General features: G+C 41.1%; 1 protein-coding gene across 2 annotated transcripts in view; it reads left to right on the top strand.

Annotated features, from left to right (window-relative positions):
* nol4lb (nucleolar protein 4-like b) overlaps positions 1 to 20,760 on the top strand; it is a 372,518-nt gene extending 351,758 nt beyond the window's left edge. For both annotated transcript variants that reach the window (XM_068048369.1, XM_068048368.1), the window contains one exon: positions 15,034 to 20,760. In XM_068048369.1, coding sequence (XP_067904470.1) covers positions 15,034 to 15,236 — 203 coding nt within the window. In that variant the 3' untranslated portion in view covers positions 15,237 to 20,760. The remainder of the gene's footprint in view (positions 1 to 15,033) is intronic.
* The last annotated feature ends 1,755 nt before the right edge of the window (positions 20,761 to 22,515 follow it).

Raw genomic sequence — 22,515 nt, 5'->3', positions numbered from 1 at the left:
AGATCACCCATAGTCACCTTCATAACCACAGATAGAGTAGTGTGGTTGGATGAGCTTGGCTGAAGGTGCTCATGTCGTATGTAACAGAGTTCCTTTATTGCGTCTTGGCCCTTATACTTATCTCCTCAGTATGATCTTTCTATGAACTGTACTGCCTCTGCATTCTATTCAGGGGTAATATCAGGTGTGGTGCATCCTCCATCAATGCTGCTTGACTCATCTTTGCTTCATTCCATGCTGCTCCATCTCCTCCTCCAAGATAATGGTTTACCAGGTATGCCTGTTGGGAATGTCATACCTATTATCAAAACTGAAAATGCTGGAAATACTTGGCAGGTCAGGCAGGATTTGTGGAGAGAAAAACAGAGTTAATGGGCTGAATTTTATTCTCCCGTCACCGGGAGCGGCAGCAGGCGAAGAAAATGGCGGCCCTCACATGCAGGCCGCATCATCAGCATATGCTGGCAGTTTCCGCCCCCCCCCCCCCCCCCAAATCACGTGACGGGGGCGGGCTCTGTGATGCCGGCAACAGCATAAGCTGCCTCTGTGCAGGCAAAAACACTGTGAATTGATTTTTGGCCCGTTCATCCCCCCAGTACAAAGAAAATAAATGGCTGCCCCATTTCCCCCTTCCCAAAACACTTGCATTTAATATGTGACCTTTCCCCAACCCCCTAACAGCACAAAGTACAGAGGTCACCCCTTCTTCCCCCCCCCCCCCCACTACACATGCAGATTTGTCCCCAACACATGCAGATTTGTCCCCATCACCCACACCCCACTACACTAAAAATCCTAAGTTTTCCCCTTCCCCACCTCAGTGGTGCCAGCTTTCCCTGGATGGGAAAGTGAAGGCACGTGTGTGCCAGCCACCGCACACAAGATCGCAAACAGCCAGCAAGATCACAGCGAAAGGTCTGTTAATTTATTCATGTCCTTCACTTAAATCTTTAAAGTTGGGTCCTGTTGCTGAGTGGCAGGGGGGGCCTCGCTACCGCCAGTAAGATCAGGCCCAGTAATCCCGGTGTCGAGCTCTGTGGCAAGCCGCTGCCGGTGCGACCTTCCGGCCCGGAGCCCAACGTCAGGAGCTGAACAAAATTCAGCCCAATGTTTCATGTCTGTGACACTTCATCAGAACTGGGAGAAGTTAGAACTAGAATAGATTTTGAACAAGTGAAAGGCGGGAGGGTGTGAAGAAGGAGAAAAGGGAAGGTCTGTCATAGGGTGTAGGGCAGGAGAGATTAAGTGACATAGGTTTCATGTTTCAAGGACAAAGAGAGTGGTAATGGGATAAGTCAAAAAAAACAAAAGATGTGTCTAGAGGAGGTTTGAATGGCAGGATAACAGCAATCCAAATGCAAAGTAAAGGAAATGAGAGAAAAAAAATAACCAGCAAAGAAATACCAGACAAAATGGGGGGCAGAGGTTAGCATCTAAAATTGTTGAATCATTGTTGAGTCCAGAAGGCTGTAAAGTGCCCAGTCAAAAGATGAGGTGCTATTTCTCGAGCTTGCATTGAGCTTCATTGGAACACTTTAGCAGACCAAGGACAGAAAGGTCAGAGTGGGAGCAAGGTGGAGAATTAAAATGACAGGCCACTGGGAGCCCAGGGATTGAATGGAGGTGTTCTGCAAAGCAGTCGCCCAGTCTGTGTTTAGACCCCCCAGTGTTGCGGAGACCACATTGTGAGCAGCGAATACAGTAAACTATATGAAAGACATAAAAGTAAATTGCTGTTTCACTTGGAAGGAGTGTTTGGGACCTTGGTGAGAAGGAAGGAGGTAAAAGTGCAGGTGTTGCATCTCCTGTGCATGCATGGAAAGGTGCTGTGGGAAAGGGTAGGGGTGTTGAGAGTGACTGAAGAGTGGACCAGGCCAACGCGAAGCAAACGGTCCCTTCAGAATGCTGAAAGGGGAGGGGGAGGGGAAGATGTGTTTGTTGGCGGCATAATGCTAGAAATGACAGAGAATGATCCGTTGAATACAGAGGCTGGTGAGGTGGAAGGTGAGGATAAGGGGAACCCTATTGTGGTTCTAGGAGGGAGGGGTGAGAGCAGAAGTGCGTGAAATAGAACGGACATGGTCAAGGGCCCTGTCAACCACGGTGGGGGCAAATCCTCAGTTGAGGAAAAAGGAAGACATATCGAAGTGCTAGTATGAAAGGCTGCAGTTACATCATCCAAACAGATGTAGCGGAGACAGAGAAACTGGGAGAATGAAATAGAGGAAGCAGGTGTGAGGAAGTGTAGTTAAGGTAGCTGTGGTAGTCAGTTGGCTTATAGTGAAAATTGGTTCACTGTAATTCAGAAGTACTTCATTGGCTATAAAGCACTTTGACATGTCCAGTGGTCATGAAAAGCACTATATAAATGTGAGTCTCTCTTCCTTTCTTTTCTTTACATTTCTAACTACTCCAAGTTCTGATGAAAGGTCATAGACCTGAAACATGAATTCTGTTTATTGCTCCACAGGTGCTGCCTGACCTTCTGAGTATTTTCTGTTTTTATTTCAGATTTTCAGCATCTGCGGTATTTTGCTTTTGTATGTTATACCTTTTGGTTGTCCGGCTCTGACTGTAGGCAGAGGTTGGGGCACGCTGAGAATCTCCTGGTAGTCTGATGGAAATGGCTTCTTCCCAATTTTACTGCAACAAAGATTTACTGACCCTGTTCATACACCAAAAACGGCAAGGAAATTCACCCCACTTATATTTGACTTCATTTTTACTTATAATTGACCCAACTACCCAAAACCTAATTTATTTTCATTTCTCAAGACAGGCCAAAGATATGGTTTTATGCCCCAGATTCCTCATTAGGCATTCTGGACCTAAGTAGGCCATGGGGAGAGGGGCTGAGTGAAATGGACCTACTTTCATTTAGAGAGGGAGGAAAATCATAAGGCCTGTCAATTCAGAGTGATAGATTACAAAGAAAATGAATCACTCACACACGCATGAAATAATAGAAAGAAATATAACAACCATGAAGGTGAGGAAAAAAATAAAATAACCAAGTTATAACTAAACAGTAGAGCCATAAAATATTTCAGATTTCTGAAAAAATACTCTACGCATTTAAAATTTAATTCGAACTGCTGCCTGAAGTGTAATTTTTCAGAACCCGAAGCTAGCAGCAGATTCCTACAGTACAACTGCTACTTCATTTATTTAAATATATTGTTCTTTACGACAAACCATGGGTGAGAAAGTACCATTATGTAGATTTGATTTTTAGAGGGTTTTTTTTTAGGAACAAAGCTTTGAACAAAGATTTACAATAAGTGACGTTATGATACGTATGCTTTATGTACTTGTATCAGATTCTTTTTCGAGATCTATTTTAAAAGGGCTAATGCTTGCTAAAATGGCAGAGAGAAATTTGATATGAGTGCATTAAGTGCAGTGACGGTAACGTTGATCACAGAAATCTCCAGGCTTATAGGGTTCACCATTTTGAAATTGCTCAAAATGAAGAAAACGGAACATTTGGAGACAGAATCTGCCCTCATACTTTCACGCTTACACTGAAAAAAATTAACCTCCTGGAGTTCTAATAAGATTAGATGTCTCTAGGTCCATCACCTGCCTACCAGTAAAATGTAATTATTTGAGATGGGGTCAGAGAAGTGTAGCATTTTGGGTTTTGAAAGCAGTGCATCTCAGGGATTAGCTGTTCTTATGCTACCTTAATCCTATTCAGCGAGGCCTTGGATGACGTGCTAGATGAGGATGGCATTACTCAGGTGACTAATAATCCTACTACTTTTAATTTGAGTGGATTCATTCTCAGGAGCAGATGCATCATTCATGTAGGCCAGCACATCAGATGCTAATGGAATTAACATTTGCTCTTTGTGCCTCACATTTTCATTAGAAACAGCTAAAAATTTACCATCAGTGATGGGTAATCAGCTGAAACATTACAGTGTAATCTAAGGTCAATGAGCTTGGATAAGTAACTAATAAATTAAACTATATATGCAACCCATGCTTAACCACTTAACACAAAATTTATCTTTCATGCAATTTCTAATCCATAATTTTGAAACACATTGTTATTACAGAAAAAGGATAAAGAGCTTATACAAGCTGGTATTAATTATATTCATGGGATAACTGGTGCATCTTATTAGAAAACTTGCTGAGCTAGTAAACATAAATAACATTTAAAAAAACTGATTAGCAAGCAGAGTGTAGCATAAAACATGTGTCTTGGTTTAAAGAAAGCTTTCATTGGACAACCCAATTACATACAGCCCACCCAACCCCTTTATAATCCAGAGGTTACAGATTCACATCCCAACCTGCCTGTAGTTACAGTACTTGCCTTTATTTTAATCTGTTTGGTCAAATTGTGGCTGGGCTGAGTAGTTGAATATTTGACAACAGTACAAGAGAGGGAACAACTGATACCCCGACCACGGTACCATGGTCAACACTGCCCTGCCTTTCCAGCACAGAAATATTGTCTAGAATTAAGCAGTCCTGTGATGAAGAATTTGGAAATGAAAATTCCTCACCTTTAACTGCATGATGCTTTAAAATTAAAACTAGTTTTGTTATTGAGCAGCTGGACTCCATTAGACTGAATGAGAAAATGGTGCCACATCAAGATTCTTTAACATAAATTCACATATGTATAGTTAGTTTGCTTTTCGTTGAACACTGGCACAGTGCAAAACTTTAGTTTGTAATTGGTTTTATTACTGCACTTGTCTGTCACAATTCGCTGCCTTACCCATAAGATCAGTGGGAATTTTCATCAGTTCTAATTAGATCAGAACGCATGCAGATAAGACTCAGTCTGGAAGCTTGAAACTTTATGCAAATAAGCAGTTTTCACACATAAATAAGTTCAGCGTTGTCACAAATGTTAAATAGACATATGAGAGAAATATTGAGACTTAGACTCATGCAATTAAGCAGGTTATTTAATTATTACTCAATTAGTGGGAGGAACTGTATTACAGCATGTGTTTGAAGGTTTTCATACTAGAATTTGTAATTGAATACAGAAATAATCCTTTACTGTTACAATATTATATTTTAGGTTACCTATAGGTGGTATCTTCCATTTGTCGATTTAACATTCCTGACTAAACTGAACTTATGTGTACAAACTGCTTATTTACATGAAGTTTCAAACCTCTAGACTGTGTCTTATCTGCTTGGTTTCTGATCTAATTAAGACCGATGAAAATCCCCACTGATAGGCCTGTGTATGTAACTGTGTACTGTATGCACAGTAATGAGAGTCAAGTCCAGATTGTTTATTCAGATACATATGCAGCAATGTCCTAATGCAGTAGGCATGGATGTATCCTGCAGACTACATCAGAATAGCACACTGAGGAATGAATCAGCAGACACTTTAGTTCAGCATAAATAATGTGAGGTGAGTCAATGGGTATATGAAAGTTGTGAAGTTGACTCTTTGGCTGCAGGAGGGGCTGAAAGCTTAACTTGAAGACACTGCTGTTCACAATAACTTCAGCATTCTATGAATAGCAGCTTTTTCAGAAAAAGAGGTATGTTTTAATCACAAATCTTATGTTCTAAAATTATGTACAGTTCATCTTTTTTTCCTGATGATTGCCATTATACATAGACAAAACTGACTAAATTAATGAACAATAACTTAAAGACAACAAGTTTTAATGAACATACTAACAGAAGTAGGCCATTCAGCCCCCTCCAGCCTATCCTGCCATTCAATTAGATCATGGCTGACTGTACCTCAACTCCATTTAGCAGATTTTGTTCCATATCCCTTGATACCTTTACTCAACAAAAATCTGTCAATTCCAGTCTTGAAAATTTCAATTCACAGCCTTTCGGGGGAAGAGTGTTCCAGGATTCCACTACACTTTGTGTGAAAAGTGCTTCCTGATTTCACTCCTAAAAGTCCTAACTCCAATTTTAAGGTTATGTCCCCTTGTTCTTGAATCCCTATCAGAGGAATTAATTTCTCTGTATGTGCCATAGAGTCACTTTATCATTTTAAACACCTAGATTGGACTACCCCTTAACCTTCTAAACCGTTTATGCAACCTGGTCTCATTATTCAAACCTTTAAGCCCTGCTATCAGTCTGGTGAATCTATGCTGTATCCCTTCCAAGTTCCTGAGGTTTGATAAAAATCAGAAAATCATAGGGCTCCCAAACTCAACACTTTGCTCCAGAAGAGGTCTTACCAAATCTCTGTACAACTGAAGCATTACAAAAACAAAGAACAGTACAGCACAGGAACAGGCCATTCGGCCTTCCAAGCCTGCGCTGATCTTGATGCCTGTCTAAACTAAAACCTTCTACACTTCCGGGGTCCGTATCCCTCTATTCCCATCCTATTCATGTATTTGTCAAGATGCCTCTTAAATGTCGCTATCGTACCTGCTTCCACCACCTCCCCAGGCAGCAAGTTCCAGGCACTCTCCATCCTCTGTGTAAAAAAACTTGCCTCGCACCTCCCCTCTAAACTTTGCCCCTCGCACTTTAATCACTTTTGAATTCCAACCCCTTGAGATAAAGGTCAACATTCCATTAGTCTTTTTGATTACTTTTTGTACTTGTGCACTAGCTTTTAAATCTATCTGCACCTTCACAACTCCTAATCTCCCACCATCAAGAAAATATTCCAATTTTCTTTTCTCAGAGTGGATGACCTCACATACTGAAATCCATTCGCTATATTTTTGACCACTCACTTGGTTTGTCTAGGTCCTTTTTGTAACTTCATGGTTCCATCTACACAAAATATTATGGCTCTTAACTTAGCACCATGTACTAGCTAAGATATACAACTCTCCATTCTTTCATCCAAGTCATTAAGCTATATAGCGAAAAACCAAAGGCCCGGTACAGATCCCTGGGAACACGAGATGTCACTTTCTGCCAATCAGAAAAAGTTCCCTGTATCCCTACTTTCTGTCTCCTACCTCCCAGCCAATTTCCAACCCATGTTCAATTCTGTGCATTCTCATTTTTGCTCAAAAAATATTGTTCAGGCCCTTATCAAATATCACCCGGAATTCCATATACACAACATCCATAGACACTCCCTTATAGTGACCTCCTCAAAAAGTTTAACTAGATTAGCCAGACATGATGCACTCTTCACAGATATATTTGTATCTGCCTTTGATTGGCTGTTACTTGCCCTAGTGTTTAGTCCCTCTGTCTCTGATAATTAGATTCAATTACATTCTCTACAATTGATGTTAAATTGACAAGTGTGTAGTTACCTGTTTTCTCCCCCCATCACGTGCCCACCCCGCCACCCCAACTACACATCTCCCTTTTTAAATAATGGAATAACATTTGCAATTTTCCAAGCCCAAGTGATAGAGATTATGTTTTCAGGGCAACTCAATGAACCTGCTCATTAGTGCGTTAATACATTTCCAGGCTTCTGCTTACAAGTGGAAGAGAAAAATTAGTTGTGGCATTTCCACTGGGCCAATCTCTCCTAGTTTCTGGCAGCCAAGCCAAAGATGGCATTGGAATCCATGGAACAACTTGCTGCCTATGCCCTCTGGACAATGGGGGTGCCTATTCCTTGTAAAACCAATAAGCAGGGAAAATAAATTATAACTTTTCAAAACCTATTCAGAGATATCATGTTGATACATGTGCAGTGTATGAGACTTAGTTGTTTTCTTTTCACCAGTTCAGTGATTAAGGTGAAGAGAGGACAGATCTTTTATATATCCTGAAGACTCCAGTATCACTTGAATGTTTGTAACTGTCATTCTGAGTTACTGTATGAAAATATGCAGCAAGGAGAGGTTGTTCATTAACCTTTCTGATGCCATAGAACAAGCAGCGTTTCAGTTATCATGCAAAGCAAAATAAAACAAAGACTTGCATTTATATAACTCCTTTCATGACCACCAGAAGCCTCAAAGAGCTTTACAGTCTATAAAGTACTTTTGAAGAATGGTCACTGTTGTAATGTAGGAAATGTGGCAACCAATTTACACACAGCAAGCTCCCACAAACAGCAGTGCAGTAATGACTGGATAACTTGCTTATGATGTGTAATTGAGAACACCAGGGATAACTCCCCTGCTCTTCTTCAAAACAGTTCCAGGGGATTTTTTAATGTCTAACTGAGAGGGCCAATGGCACCAACACCTCCAACAGTATTGGATTCCCTCACTACTGCACTGGAGTGTCAGTCTTTATCTTTGTCCTGGAGTAGGACATGAATCCAGCACCTTGTGACTCAGAGGCAAGAGTGCTACCAACTGAGCCACAGCTGGCATACTCCCTATGGGTTTTATTTCTTCTAAACTGAATTGTATTTGTCTCCATTTAAAATTTATAAAACATCACTAAACATCCTTTTCTCCAGATCAACTGGAGTGCCAGATATGTTATGCTACATAGCAATTGGGAACAGAATAGGCAGAGATGTGTGAAGCTGCAATCTGTGAGGTCCCCTGATGGTTCAGCTGATTTATCTAGTACATAGTTCAGCCAGACAGACATTAACAACCCCATGTTTATGCAGAAATCACTGATTCAGGGCTGTGCTACAATTGGTATCAGCACCTTGGGTTAGGAGAAGGAAAATCAATCAGGGTTCCATTTCTTTATTGCTGTCCAGTGACCTCTGCTGGAAGTATGTGTGGATATTGGGCGAGGACAAGATTACAGTTTGTTGTGATGTCCAGCATAGTCTTAAAAACCTGCTGATGTTCCCCATCAATCTTCATGTGAAAAACGGACAATTCGGTAATGTATCAAAGCTGCTTGAGAAACTGTATTGCGACAAGGAGGGAAGGAGTTTTTTTGCTACAGTCTGTTCAACCCTTCCATGTTGAACACAGGGACTTGGGGAAATAGCCTGCTAGTCATTGTGCCAGAAATCTTTTTTAAAGTGCTAGAGATAATTTTATTATTAGAATTACATTATTTAGAGATCATGATATTCGTGATTTTGCCACCATCAGTGACCAACAGGAACTTGTAAATTATTTCAATTTATGACTCTTTTCTGATTATCAGAACACTTGATCTTGTGAGCTTGGAAATTTATTTTGATGTGTTATTCATTGATAAACAGTGAGTTCAAAGTTTTTTGGGCATATTAGAGCTTACTGGTTTACTCACATGTGGGCTATATCTTCCATGTAACAAGCCTACTAGTGAACAGGCAGACACACTAATCCTGTAGGCCAGCTGTGAACACAATTGGGAATTATTTAAGCATTTGAAATAACGCTAGGAAGGCAAAGACAGATGTTTTTTCAGAAACATTGCTGTAGAATCGGTTTTGAGCATTACAGAATTAAGGAAAAACAGTTTTATAGGCCAGACAGTGTAAACTTTGCTTTAAGGAGTCAGGGAGAAAGAGGATGCACACAATTCTTATGACTAATGGCCACCTCTTTCCCATCCAACCCGAAGCACCTGGTTCACCAGCCCAAAGAGGTCCAGAGCCAATACAAGTCCAGCAAATTTCCAATGAAATCCTGCAGCCAATTAACACACATACTCCTACCACCAGAAAATCTTTAGAAGACATTCAGCATGAAATTTGGATCGGTAGCGCCCGTTGTTTGAGTGCTATGCGTGCCATTTGCTGTCCAAAATGGTGATGCGTAAGACTCCATATTGGTGAAAGAGTTAGCGCAGGCGCAGTTAAGGACTGCCAGAGTATGCAGAGCTGCCGTCCTTACCTGATCTGGCCTACATGTAACTCCAGACCCACAGCAATGTGGTTGACTCTTAAGTGCCCTCTGAAATGGCCTAGCAAGCCACTCAGTTGTCTCAAGGGCAATTAGGTTTGGGCAACAAATGCTGGCCTTCCCAGCAATGCCCAGATCCACAAAAGATTTTTTTTTAAAAGAGGAGGGGGAGAAGGCCATATCTGCCCAGGGGTTCAATGAGCAATTCTATGTGAATCTCAGTGAGGAACAATGTGTGAGATGGCTACATTTCACTAAGGGTTTGCTCACTGAAATCTGCCACCTGCTGCAAGGGCTGCCTTGCCAGCAGCTGTGAAGGTGACTGTGTTGGTGCACTTTTATGCAACTGGCTCCTTCCAGGCTGTAGCTAGAGATATTTGTAACAGTTTGCCATCCAGTGGTGCGTGAGGGAAGTCACTGACACTCTCTATTTGTTGAGAGCAAACTATATTTCATTTTTTCTTGTCAGAGACAAGCAGGCAGAGCAAACACACAGCTCTGCAAGGATTGCAGGCGTCCCCATGTTGCAGGGTGATATTGACTATATGGACGTCCCTTTGTGGGCGCCTCGTATCAACTCTGCCCTTTACCGCAACCAAAAGAGATCCCACTCCCTCAATGTCCAGTGTGACCATATGCAGAGAATCCTACAGATCAATGCACGATACCCTGGCAGCAGTCATAATGCCTCATTCTGCAGCAGTGAGATGTGCCAGCTGCATTTGAGCCACCACGGTTATCCGTGGTTCGCTACATCCACTGACGACAAGGCTAATGAGTTTGGTGCGCAACCTATGCACAATGTCCGCATGCATACAATGAAAGCTATATTTCCACACAAAATTTGATAAAGCAGACCATTGGCATCCTGAAACGATGTTTCCACTGTCTGGACCGCTCTGGAGGAGCCCTGCACTACTTGGCAGAGTGAGTGTCAAGATTCATCATGGTCTGCTGCATGCTGCACAATCTCATCATCTTGAGAGAACAGCCCTTGCCACCAATTATACGGTGAGCAGCTCAGGAGGAGGAAAAGCAGGAAGAGAAAGAGAGGAGGTAACCTGTCTGTGAAGAACTCATTCAAGTGCAATACCAGTAACCGAAACCTCAATTCCCCATTCACTAACATTCCCATATCTGACCTTCCCTCTATTACTGACTGCTTGGCCACAACACAAAAATAAAAACCGCCACAAAATACACATTCCAAACCACATTTATAAAGCAAATCAAGCCAAATACAAAAGTCAAATAATCAGTCACCCTCATGCATTCTCTTTGTGCCTGTCCTCCCTGTGCCTTTGCCTGCCTAATGTTCCTATGCAGTGCTACCCCAGTGGCTGCAGCCTGGCTGGTGGACGGCTGCTGACTTTCTGTGGGGGAGACTGCGAATGGCCTTGGAGGAGGACCTCAAGCAGCTTTGAACCAAGAATTCCTGGCTACAGACTGCACTATCTCAGTGTGGGCAGCAGCAGTCTGGACTGGCTGGCAGGAAACAGCAAGGGCACTGGTGGAGTTGCAATGGTGGGAGGACGAATGTTGTCTTCCTGAGAGATGACAGCAAGTTCCTACTGCATGGAGCCACTGTCACTCCCTCAGGGCAGCGCCTCAACAACCCTAGTAATCTGTTAGAGGAAAGATTGCTGGACTGCTGTGACATAATGCAAACTCCTTTGAGCACTGGTATCCACAGTCATGATGGCAGCAGTCCGAGCTTGCATGGCAGCAAGCTGACCTAACATGACTTCATACAGTGCTTTCACTGCATCATTCATACTTCTGATGGAAGTTGCCTGTGCTGCAATGGAAGCTAAAACATCTGCCATCAGACAGTGCATGATGGTTGGAATCAAATGTGTGCTTATGGAGCTGGCCACCACTTCCATGCTTGTAACGATGGGCTCAAGATCTGCACAAAGCCCTCTGCCAAATCAGTACTGGACTCCTCCATGCTCCTTGACATTTACTGCAAGCTTCACAATGTACCAAGCATTTAGTTGTGTGTCTACCGATCAGTGTTCTTTTGTACTCTACTCCATCAAACTTCTCATCTCAGTCACTTCCAGAAGAACTTGCATGTGACCTCACCATCTGGCAAGCTGGCACTGCACTATCCTTGTCCGCTGCCCTGGCTTGAGGCTGCTCATGTCCTGTGTCTCACCACTTGCTATTCTCTAAATTACATGCCGTGTCAGTATCAGCTGGTGGCTGCAAGTGTGAAATCAAATGACAGTGCTGTGTCTTCATCATCACTCTCTCCTTGCTGTTCCTCCACTGTCTGGTCAGGTTACATTTCTTGGGTATCTGAAAGGAGAGAGGCACACAATAAGGTTGTGGTGCCAGGAGTGGGGATGAAGTAAGAGGTGCATGCTTACACCATCGGCAGGTTGTAAATCAGAAGAGTGAGTGGGATGAAGAGGAGGTGGGATGTGAGAAGGAGAATTAGGTATGAGGATACTGTCATCTTTGATGGTTTCACTTCCCTCTACTGGCCATGGCCTCAGCAGTGGACGGTCTAATATTGGCCAGCACTGTCTCCTCCAGGGGAGACAAGCTCCTGCTGTCCCTGGTATGCACCACCTTGTTCTGCAAGAGACAGAGGGAAGCATCTCTGAGTGTTACGCAAACTGTTTAGTTGATCTGGCTGCCATGGTTGAATAACAGGCAGTATGTGCAAGCTGTCAGATGTTAGTGTGAGGCTTGCAGCAGTGCTAAGTTTGTGAAGGTGCAATGTAGCATATGAATGTCAAGTATGAGTGCTAATTGATAGAGATTGTTGGTAGGTGAGTGATGGGGCTGTGTGGTGCAGTTGGTACAATATGGCACTTGAAGATGCATTCACTGATCTTAACTACTCCTGTGAGGTCATTGAACTTCTTTCGGGTCCTCAGGGCTTGACTTCTGGCATTGAACTCCATGGCTATCTGCTCACGTTGCCTTCTGAGCATGTGTCTGGACGGCATCCTGGCTCCCTGCATTCACAGAACATCTCTCCTCTGCTCCTCCTCCACAAAGGCCTCCAATTAAGCGCTGGAAAAGGGCCCACTCTTTCCTGTTGTGCCATTCTTCTGTCTTTCCCAGGTTAGATTAGGTTTACCATTTTCCAGCTCAGATTCACTTCCTGCACAACTACCAGCACCTGCTCCTGCCACAGTGCATCTCCCCTTTAAGAGATGGAGGTTAGCTTAAAGTGGTGCGAGCTATTCATGATATTGGCCCCCTGCTCAGGCAACAGTGCAGTTAACACAGGCTGGAAGCTGCAATTATGTAAAGGAGAAGGCAGCATAAAATTTGCACGCTGCCTGTGTTGCAGCCAACGGGTGCAAGTCAATCGCGCATTGTGATCCCTGCGGCTGGTTTCGGGGGCTATCAAACTTAGCTCCCTTTGCAGGTAAGGTGTTACCCATCACATACAATTTACCAGAACAAAGGGAAAGCACCGATACTAAACATATTGACATCATTCACATCATGCAACTTATTCAGTGGTTTTTTTTATGTGCACTTGATTTGTACATTATTCAGAGAATGTAATTGCGCAGAATAATGCAGCAGTGAAAATGATGGGCATTGATGGTTGCAGAAAGAGGTCAGTGGAGCTGAAGGAGTTTTAGGCAAATTCTTTGTTTTGTGGACAGGAGTTTTTATTTTAAAAAAAGGGTCCCCCTCAGGCAAATATCTTTTATTAGTGCCTCGCCTTCTCGAATGCATTAGTGTTACAAAACTGCATCATTATTTCACTGCCATACATTCTGGAGTCTGCATCAGAGCAAGGTTAAGAAGCCTACAGCATATTTCAATAACTGTGGTGAGGGGAGAAGGAGCTTGTTCTATAATTTCATAATTTATCCAGACATTCAAAACACTGTTTTGATATACTTAATGATCTTGGTGGGCCTCATTGTAGTATCGCGCAGGTTCTGTCCATGCTGATGCAGTGGTATTATGTTCTCCCTGGAGCCACTGTTTCACTGCTACTTCCCCCTTCAAATAAGGCAGATAAAGAAAATTGGAACAAAATAAATGTAACAAGGGAGCTGCATGGATCTAGCCATTGACCTGGATGCCTATATTCTTGTAGTTGTAGACTAGCGGACCATGAGAGAGTAAAACCACTTATTGTTCATGTAGATCACACCATTACATGCAGGAGTCTGATGCAATTAGTGCAGCCAATCAATTGCTGTATAAAATTATGGAAAGTCACCTGTACCATGGAAGTGTGCAACTATTTCACTGCTACTAAATGGTAAATGTTAGCAAAGTATTAGCCTCATGACTAAACATCAGTCACCATTCTTGCAGCATCTGTGAGCAGTAAATAGTTTGATACTGCAGATGTCCCCAGTGCTAGCGTGGAAGGAGTCAGAAGCATAAAAAGGGAGGACTGTGCTGATCATCACAGTATTACAGTCCAGTATATAGTGCTCGTCGCAGGTCTTTGTGTTGGAGATGTCACCGTGTGGTCACTGTCTCCCTACTAAAGCATAGCCTCCTGAGAGGTGGGGTCCCAGACATTGCACTTTTGGTGCCACCTCACATTTCTGCTAGCTCATTCCTTAACCTGGTAATGCTCCTCAGCCAAACCAAGTGATTGGAAAGCACTGAGTACAACCCTTTTTGTGTTGTGTTTAGAGAACAGCGTTACTTGGAAGTGCAGAAAAGCAACCATTTCCACTATTAAGAGGTGCTGGCTTGGCTCAAACACCAGTGTTACACAGATAGTAAGAGCATGTAGCAAACATTATGGAAACTGTTAAATATGGTTCCTTCCCTCCACTCCACTCTCCCCCTCCCCAGTCAAGTGACAATTATGCTACTATTAATTGCCTTCACTAATGCCCACATTGTACTCTTTTAATACACAGAAGCTTCCTCACATGGCTAGCAATGTAGGCTGATTAAGACTGCTGGACAGCTACCCCACTTATCGCCAGTTTAAAGGCTCAATTTCTAGGCTATGGAGTTAATTATGTCAAAATATCTCATGCATATTATGGTTTGGCGATTTTTCACCAATTTGATGAAGTCTAGCAGCAAGCAACTTCCCTTCCCTCTTGTTTGTGAAGTAGTAGATCTGAAAGCTCAATGAGTTACACAAATCTGGTAGTTGCTGTGATGTTACGTCTTTGGAGCACTTTCAAAACCAGGTATCCCATTCCGCTGCAAAAGGGTTAAACTTTACATCTACAAATGTATGTTTCAGATTTTTACTATTAAGGTTCTCCCCTATGCTTATACAGCCACTTTATCAAAATCACCTTTTGGTCAGTAAAACTGCTGAGTATGTTAAAATGTTTAAAATGAAAGATAAATGGGTTCATTTTTTTAATCCTTTCAGGTCCAACAGATCTCAGCATGAAGGCACTGGCCTCAAACTCAACTTCATCCAATACAAACAACAGCAGGAGTGTACCAGCAGCACAGCTCAGTCCAACAGAAATTAACGCGGTCCGGCAGCTCATCGCTGGCTACAGAGAGTCAGCAGCCTTCCTCCTCCGCTCTGCAGATGAACTGGAAAACCTCATTTTACAACAAAATTGACTCTCGTCAGCACAGTCCTAATGATAATACCCACATCCTGTAGTTACCCAGTTCAAAACTGGAAATTGGGAGGAGATTCCTCTTGTTACAAGATGGCCATTAACCCATTGCTGCTATGGAAGTGATAATGCCACCAACCTTTAACCTCAGACCTTCATCAGGACCGAGTGTGTGAGTGTGTATGTCTTCAACCCAAGGACCTCATTCACCAGAGTATTTTTGTTTTCTTAGCTGGCAGCATAAACTGAAAGATTTGACATGTGCAAGGACTCTGCTGCTTTCATGGGCAGCTGTAGTTCCTGGCCAGTTGCCATACAAAACCCACATAGCATTCAATTCCCAGGTGCAATACCTAGTAACGCTGCTAATAGAAATAACCTAGTCTGGGCCTTCTGGAAGAACAATAAGGCAGAGGAGTTAATCTCTTTTGGTTTGCGTTCATTTTGGTCATCACTTTGAAGTATTATGAGGATAGTAGCATCAATGGTACACACATTATTCATTTAATTTAGAAAAACTGTCTTAGTGCTAGCTACTTGTTTTCTCCTTTCGAAATCTAGATATTTATCCACTAACTAATATCTGCAATGAGGTCTGCAATACACAAATGCTGCAACTAATGGAAGCAACCGTTGGGAATCCACACTCAATAACATTGTCCTGGTATTAAATCTGATTATGTATCGAATAATGTAGGGCCAAAGCTGGATACGTAGTTTGGCTTTAGGGTGAAATGTGTGCACAAGAGATACAACCGTGAGTGTATATATGAGTCCAAAGGTGGGGCAATATATACATTTATCTATAATCAGTGGAATGCACTTTTTAAATTTAAGATATGCAGCCCATTTCGTGCTTGCCTGCACATACGGATTGGTATATCAGAGTGATTATACAGCTGAGTGCTAGTTTAATAATATTGGTGATATAAGCTCTGAAGAATTCTAATGCAGGTAAAATGTCAGAATGTGCCCGACAGAAAATATAGGATTTATAGCTGTAATAGTTATTTTATACATCGTGTCAGCAGGGTAGGCATTCCTTAGAAACATTCCATAAAAGAACAAAACTCCACTTTTGGTCATAATTAATTTCATATCTGCCTCTATGTTATTAATATAATATTTTAACTTAAATAGTGGCTCTAGTATAATTGCAGAGTCAGGGCCCAGTTTGACTCCAAAGAGAACTGGCGGAGATTGCCTGGAGGGATAGCCCCACCCCATCTGTTTGACACCACACGGTGTGGAAATCCATTCAGTATCAAAGCAAGTGTAAAAAGTGCCCTGGCATGCCTTGCATTTATTGAGCGCCTTTTAAAGTGTTCAGAGTGTAGATACTGATGCTTACACTCTCTAGCATTTAAAATTTAACAGCTGAGAGGGGAACTTTGTAAACAGTCTAAGTATATGCTTACAGGGCTCTCTCTTGGCCAACAGAAAAAGTTTCAGCAAGCCAGTGTAAATGGAGTATTGCCTGGCTAGAACTGACACTATAAATGCAGCCCAAGGAATATACTTTGCAGCCAGTTAAGCACTTATCCATTATGATAGATAAAGCCCAAAGCCCAGTTGCATCCCATCATCTCATGAAGTTACATTGGATATTTTTCACTTTATTCACTGTCAAATGCTTGATCTCAAATCCTACAAGATTCAATTTTAGTCTCCTCAGCAAATGAAAATGCATCATGACACCTTTCAGAACTCAGGTAGCAATTTGTACCAATGTAAAGTTTTTACTATTTTTTTTTAATATAAAGTGAATACTGTGAAACAGGAAATGATTTGTCATGTTATAGTATTTTGTAATTCTGCTTTTTACTAGTTACCATTAGCAACTTAAAAAACAAATGATGTAGGTCTTGTATTGTAAGAAATAAGCACTGTGTTTGGAAAGTTTCAAATTAAATTTAGTTCTCAAAAGGTTAAACTTACTTCACTGGCACCAAGCTGTATAAATATTTGAACAAGATGGCTCCAGGAAGGCATTAACCTATATTTAGGTATGTTTCACTGCAGTGATATTGTTTGGGTTTCTTTCAGATTAATAAAAACCCAGGAATTACAAGAGTCTTGTTCTTTACATTTAAGGGTGAACTTATTAACTTAGCAGAAATATCTACCCAAGAAAAAAATATCTTACTCATGCTAGCAGTTAACCTTTTATAGAAGAGAATAGGTCTGCCCACACAAAATACAGATGCCCTAGCAAGATGTGAAAGTTGGTAGATCTGCATCCAAATGCCTCATGCATTAATATGTTATTAGCTTTCCAAAGAACTCTATTAACACCTGCTTACCGTGGGAAGCCCAGTTTCACTCTGAGGACCCAGTAAAGGATGCATCTTTTAAAAGGGTCAAACTCATACTACTTTAAACCATACCGAAATAATGAAGAATAGGTGTGTCCTAGGTTGCTACTCGAACCTAAAATTTACCTTAATTTTGGAGCAAACCTCAGTTGCACTTTGTAAAAAGATTGCTTAAGATTGATGTTAGCCAGATGTCATTAAATATGCTGGTTACTAACCTTAAGTCACTCATGTAAAAAGGCTTTCTATAAGATACCTCTACCTCAGTTTTCCCTTCATATTGGTACATGTTAAATATCAGCTGTAGAGTAAAAGTCAATCACACACAAAGGTCTACATCGCCTTGAATTGGAACTTAATGCAGTCCTCGTACGATGACTGATCCAGAAAACAGCTTGAGATGTTACTCGTTCAGTCTTCCCCTGTCTGTCGCTAAGTTCCTTCTTTCATTTCATTTCTTAGAACAGATTTAGAGGGTATGAATAAACTATACCCTGGAATTTAGCTACAACTTGATTAAGTGGGCATTGAAAGTCTGCAGTAAAATGCTGGCTTTAAAAATGGGTATTTTCCATGGAACAAACCTCAATAACAATGAGATTTTATTGTACAGGAGAAACCTTTAAAAACCTACTTTAATTTTAAAATATAATGCCTATTCACTCAACAACAACCCTATTCAGGAAATAAATGATCGTTGCAACAAGGAGTGATGCACACTAGATTTTTGATATTAATAGTTGAGGTGCTACTGCACATTCCCATTACTGTGATAATATATATTTACACAGCTCTTTTTTGAGCTCCAACTATCCAACATCTTATGAATGAAGACCAAAACAATATAGCAATATTTACTTAAATATAGAAACCAGCTAGTAAACAAGTGTGAACCTTATACAGAAACATTCCTCAACCAGATCATCATGCATTTTGGATCAAAAAGAGAGATCAGGGTATTTTATAAATGATGAAAGGTTAGGAATAGTGGAGGTCCAAAGAGATGAATGGTTCCATGTACATAGATTATTAAAAGGTAGTGGTCAGGTACAAAAAAGGCTAATATAATGTTAGCCTTTATGTCTAGAGGGCTAGACTATAAACGGGAGGAAGTTTTACTACAGCAACACAAAGCCCTAGTTATTACTACATCTGGAGTATTGTGTGCAGTTCTGGGCACTGCACTTTAGAAGGAATTATATAGGCCTTGGAAGGAGTGCAGACCATTACAAGGGCTTTGAGGTTTAGATTATGAAAAGTTACATAAACTTGTGTTACGCTTATATTCCTTGGAATAGATAATAATGAGTGATTTGATTGAGGTTTTCTTTAGGACTTTGAAAGTAATTGATAGAGAGAAACATTTCTGCTGAAGGGGAAATCTCAGACATGGGGACATAACCTTAAAATCAGAGCCAGGCCATTCAGGAGAGAAGTTAGGTAACATTTCTTCATGCAAAGCATGGTAGATGTATGGAACCCTCGTCCACAAAAAACAGTGGATGTTAGCTCAATTAATAATTTTAAATCTGAAATAGATAGATTTTTGCTACCTAAAGGTATTAAGTTGAGTAAATGGAGTTAGTTAGGATACAGATCAGCCATGATCTCATTGAATGGAGGAATAGGCTTGAGGGACTGAATGGCTCCTGTTGAATACTCCTGTTCCTATGTTGCTATCTTGGTGCCATTCTGAGAACTATTTAGTAAACACATCCTGTATTGAAGGTTTTAAGTCAAAATTTCTTCACAACTAAATCATCTGTTGGGCTATTTAGCATTCACTATGTTCACTGATAAGGTAGATTTTTAAAGTTTGCTTCAATGTCATTAAATTGATAAACCTTTATCTGAAAAAAAAAACACTCCATCCATACTGAAAATGCTACTATCCTCATAACAGCTCAGTTGTATAGACCAATGGCACAAATGGATTTTGAATCAGTGGCCATTTCCACCACTGTGATAGCTATGTTGAAAGTTGATGGAAGCTTAATATAACCTCATTCATATACTTTCAGGACCTCTTTCAGGCCGAAGAGCAGATATCTGTTCTCTACCCTCTGTTTTATGCTAATTGTCCTTGTGAGTGATTTGTATATGACACAAAGTTACTTTTCTTCGTAGTTGGGGGGCAGGGGGGTATATTTTTATGTACAGGATGTCGCTAAATTTTGTTTTGTGTGGGTTGTTGTCCTTAGCAGTTCCAGAAAAGAGAAAAAAAAAGGCAAAAGACAATCTTAGCCCCCTTTGATGCGGAGAGTTACTTTTTCTTAAGTGCAGCTATTGAGTAAAACTGGGGGACCACTAAGTATTTTTCAGCCATAACTTAAAAGTCACTGAAATGTTGTTGCACAATGATAATGAGTAGTTCCGGAGACTGTGTGTAATTATACAGTCATCATTCAAAGATCTTAATGCTTTGAGTGCTGATTTTTTTTTTTAATTAAATTCTAGTTAGGCTGTTTACCTTGTTGATCTACTGAACTATTGCACCCTGATGCAGAAAGTGCTGACCACACGGAAGACATTTTCTGAATGGAAACCATTCCAAGTGGCACTGAACAATGCTAGCTGTACTGCTGCAGAAATAATTTCCTGTAGGAATCAAAGGGTTAATAACCATTAACTGGCTAGAATTTGATGTATTGTACAGTTGCAATCAGCAAATTAACTGGACATTGTTAACAAACAACAAAATAGCGGTGCTTTCGATTTATTTTGACTAGGAAGAGGAGAATCCAGTTCCTTAACTGTTTGTACCTAATACCAATGTGAACTTTGTATTTCCTTCTGATTTTTGACTCAGTGAAAGTGTGGCTGTTTACATGTACAGATTTTGCGATTTTCTTGTGTTCTCCAATACCCTGTATTAATGCTGTAGAGAGAAAAAATAACCCAAATTCTTTTAATATTTATTGCATATACACAGTGAATATGTTTTCCAATACATGTGGCTAATATTTTGATTCTTCGTGTTGATATATGTAAAGCAACTGAGTTCTTTGTATTTTCTGTTTGCTAAATGAATAGCATGGGCAGTTCTACTTACATATCACTTTAATTATGAACCAATGATCTTGCTGGAGCTGTCAGTATGGTGTCAAACTAGCAAAATGCATTGGTTTCATTATACTCTATGGAATATTCTTTGAACTATATACATATATAAGATGGAGTACTAATAAAACCAATATGCTGTGTTTCAAACAGGATATTTAGATGCTATTATTCTTTATTAGTGCGTTGCTGAGAATGTGAACAATTGTAGCTGAGAAATGGGATGCCTCTCCTGTTAGTGCCAGCTTCTGTATTGTAATGTTCTACCAATGACTTCAAGTCATATTGGAAACCCAGCATCATTTCTGGTAAAGGTTGATATGCAGTAGTTCAGTAAACCCTCTCACCCTCTTTGGTTCTCCTTCACACTGCACCTCCCACTATTAGGAAACGCTGCTCGGTTTGGAGAACTCACTGACATCACAAGTGTCTCTTCTGCTTCAACCATTAGGAAGTGATACTGCACTACTGTAGGACAGGTGTCCTCATGTTCCAGTAGGCTGTGGACAGCACTCTACAGTCATAAAATCACAGAACCAAAACTTGTGTACAACTTCCCATCGTATGACAACAATGTCTTTCAGTCTGCACACGACAAGCATTATTAATGCAAAAAGTGCGACAATGATGGGTCACTGAGCAGCATCAGTAAGGATGAAACACCACTGAATTTCCTCAGGCAGAATTTCAACTTAAACAGGAAGGAGGGGCCCCGAAACATTGGGTGGGATGGAGACAGTGGGTGGGGATGGTGAGCAGAAGTTCATCCGCCCCCATTGATGACCTAACATGAAAAAGACAATAACAAGAAATGCTGGAAATACTCCGCAGGTCTGGCAGCATCGGTGGAAAGAGAAGCAGAGTGAATGTTTCAGGTCAGCGACCCTTCATCATGAAAAAGGCAATGATGGCAGAATGGTCACCTGCTGGAATTCCCTGGTCTTCACCACCTGGGCCCCAGAAACCTGGGCACGAACAGATTAGTGGCCTCCAGGTTAATAAGGCAGCACAAGTGGGACCATAGAAGTTCGAAATCTGGATCACAGCTGAGAAAACCCCTCAAACATAACATTCAAATTCTGAATGGGCCCTCTTACAGCAGGAGCAGATTACCATAGATCAGTGCACTTTGCAGCATTGGCTCATCCAGTATCCAGTGCTACATATTCTTTATTTCACTTCTTCCTCCTTCTCCCCACCTCCCCCCCTCCACCCCATCTTATCCCCAATCTAGCACCCAAGATATACTGATGTGGGTAGCCACTGGCTTATTTTAATTACAGAATTCCCACTCCAACCCCAGATGTGATAACAGGGTCAGAACATAAGTCACAGTGACTCATGATGCCTGCTCTTCAAGTTAGAGCAGGATAGCTCGTTTGCAAATTTTCAGCCCCTATCTTAAATGTGGATTAATTCAAGAGAATATACTTCCTCTTTAAAATTTCTACCACCACTATTGCAAAGAATATGTAACATCACTTTGAAGAGGTGCTCTCTGTCTTTTCTTCACTTCATGAAAAACTTTTCTTCCCACTTTTTTTTTTTTATAAAGAGGTTGAAATCACACAATGCTAGATTAGTAAAACATGTTGACACATTTGTGTGAAGCTCTGGGACATTTTACCTAAAGCGGTTAACATGCTTATTTAAAGCGAACATGGTAGATGAAGTTATTACATAGGACTACGCATTCGTCACTAATGTCATACAGCACAATTTTAGCCCCATCCTCTAATACCTCTTCTGGTAGACAATGACGAAGGGGAGATTTATTGAACTGTATCACAACGTTGGACAAAAAGCTTTTTAAAAAATCATGGATTGCTGCACCAATTTGAAGTGTGCATATATGTACATTTTGAATATCTATGCCCTCCCTCATCTTCCTCTTGTAATATCATC

Source organism: Heterodontus francisci, chromosome 16, assembly GCF_036365525.1.
Source record: "Heterodontus francisci isolate sHetFra1 chromosome 16, sHetFra1.hap1, whole genome shotgun sequence".
NCBI classification, from domain to species: domain Eukaryota; kingdom Metazoa; phylum Chordata; class Chondrichthyes; order Heterodontiformes; family Heterodontidae; genus Heterodontus; species Heterodontus francisci.
This window is presented reverse-complemented; position numbering and strand designations above follow the sequence as displayed.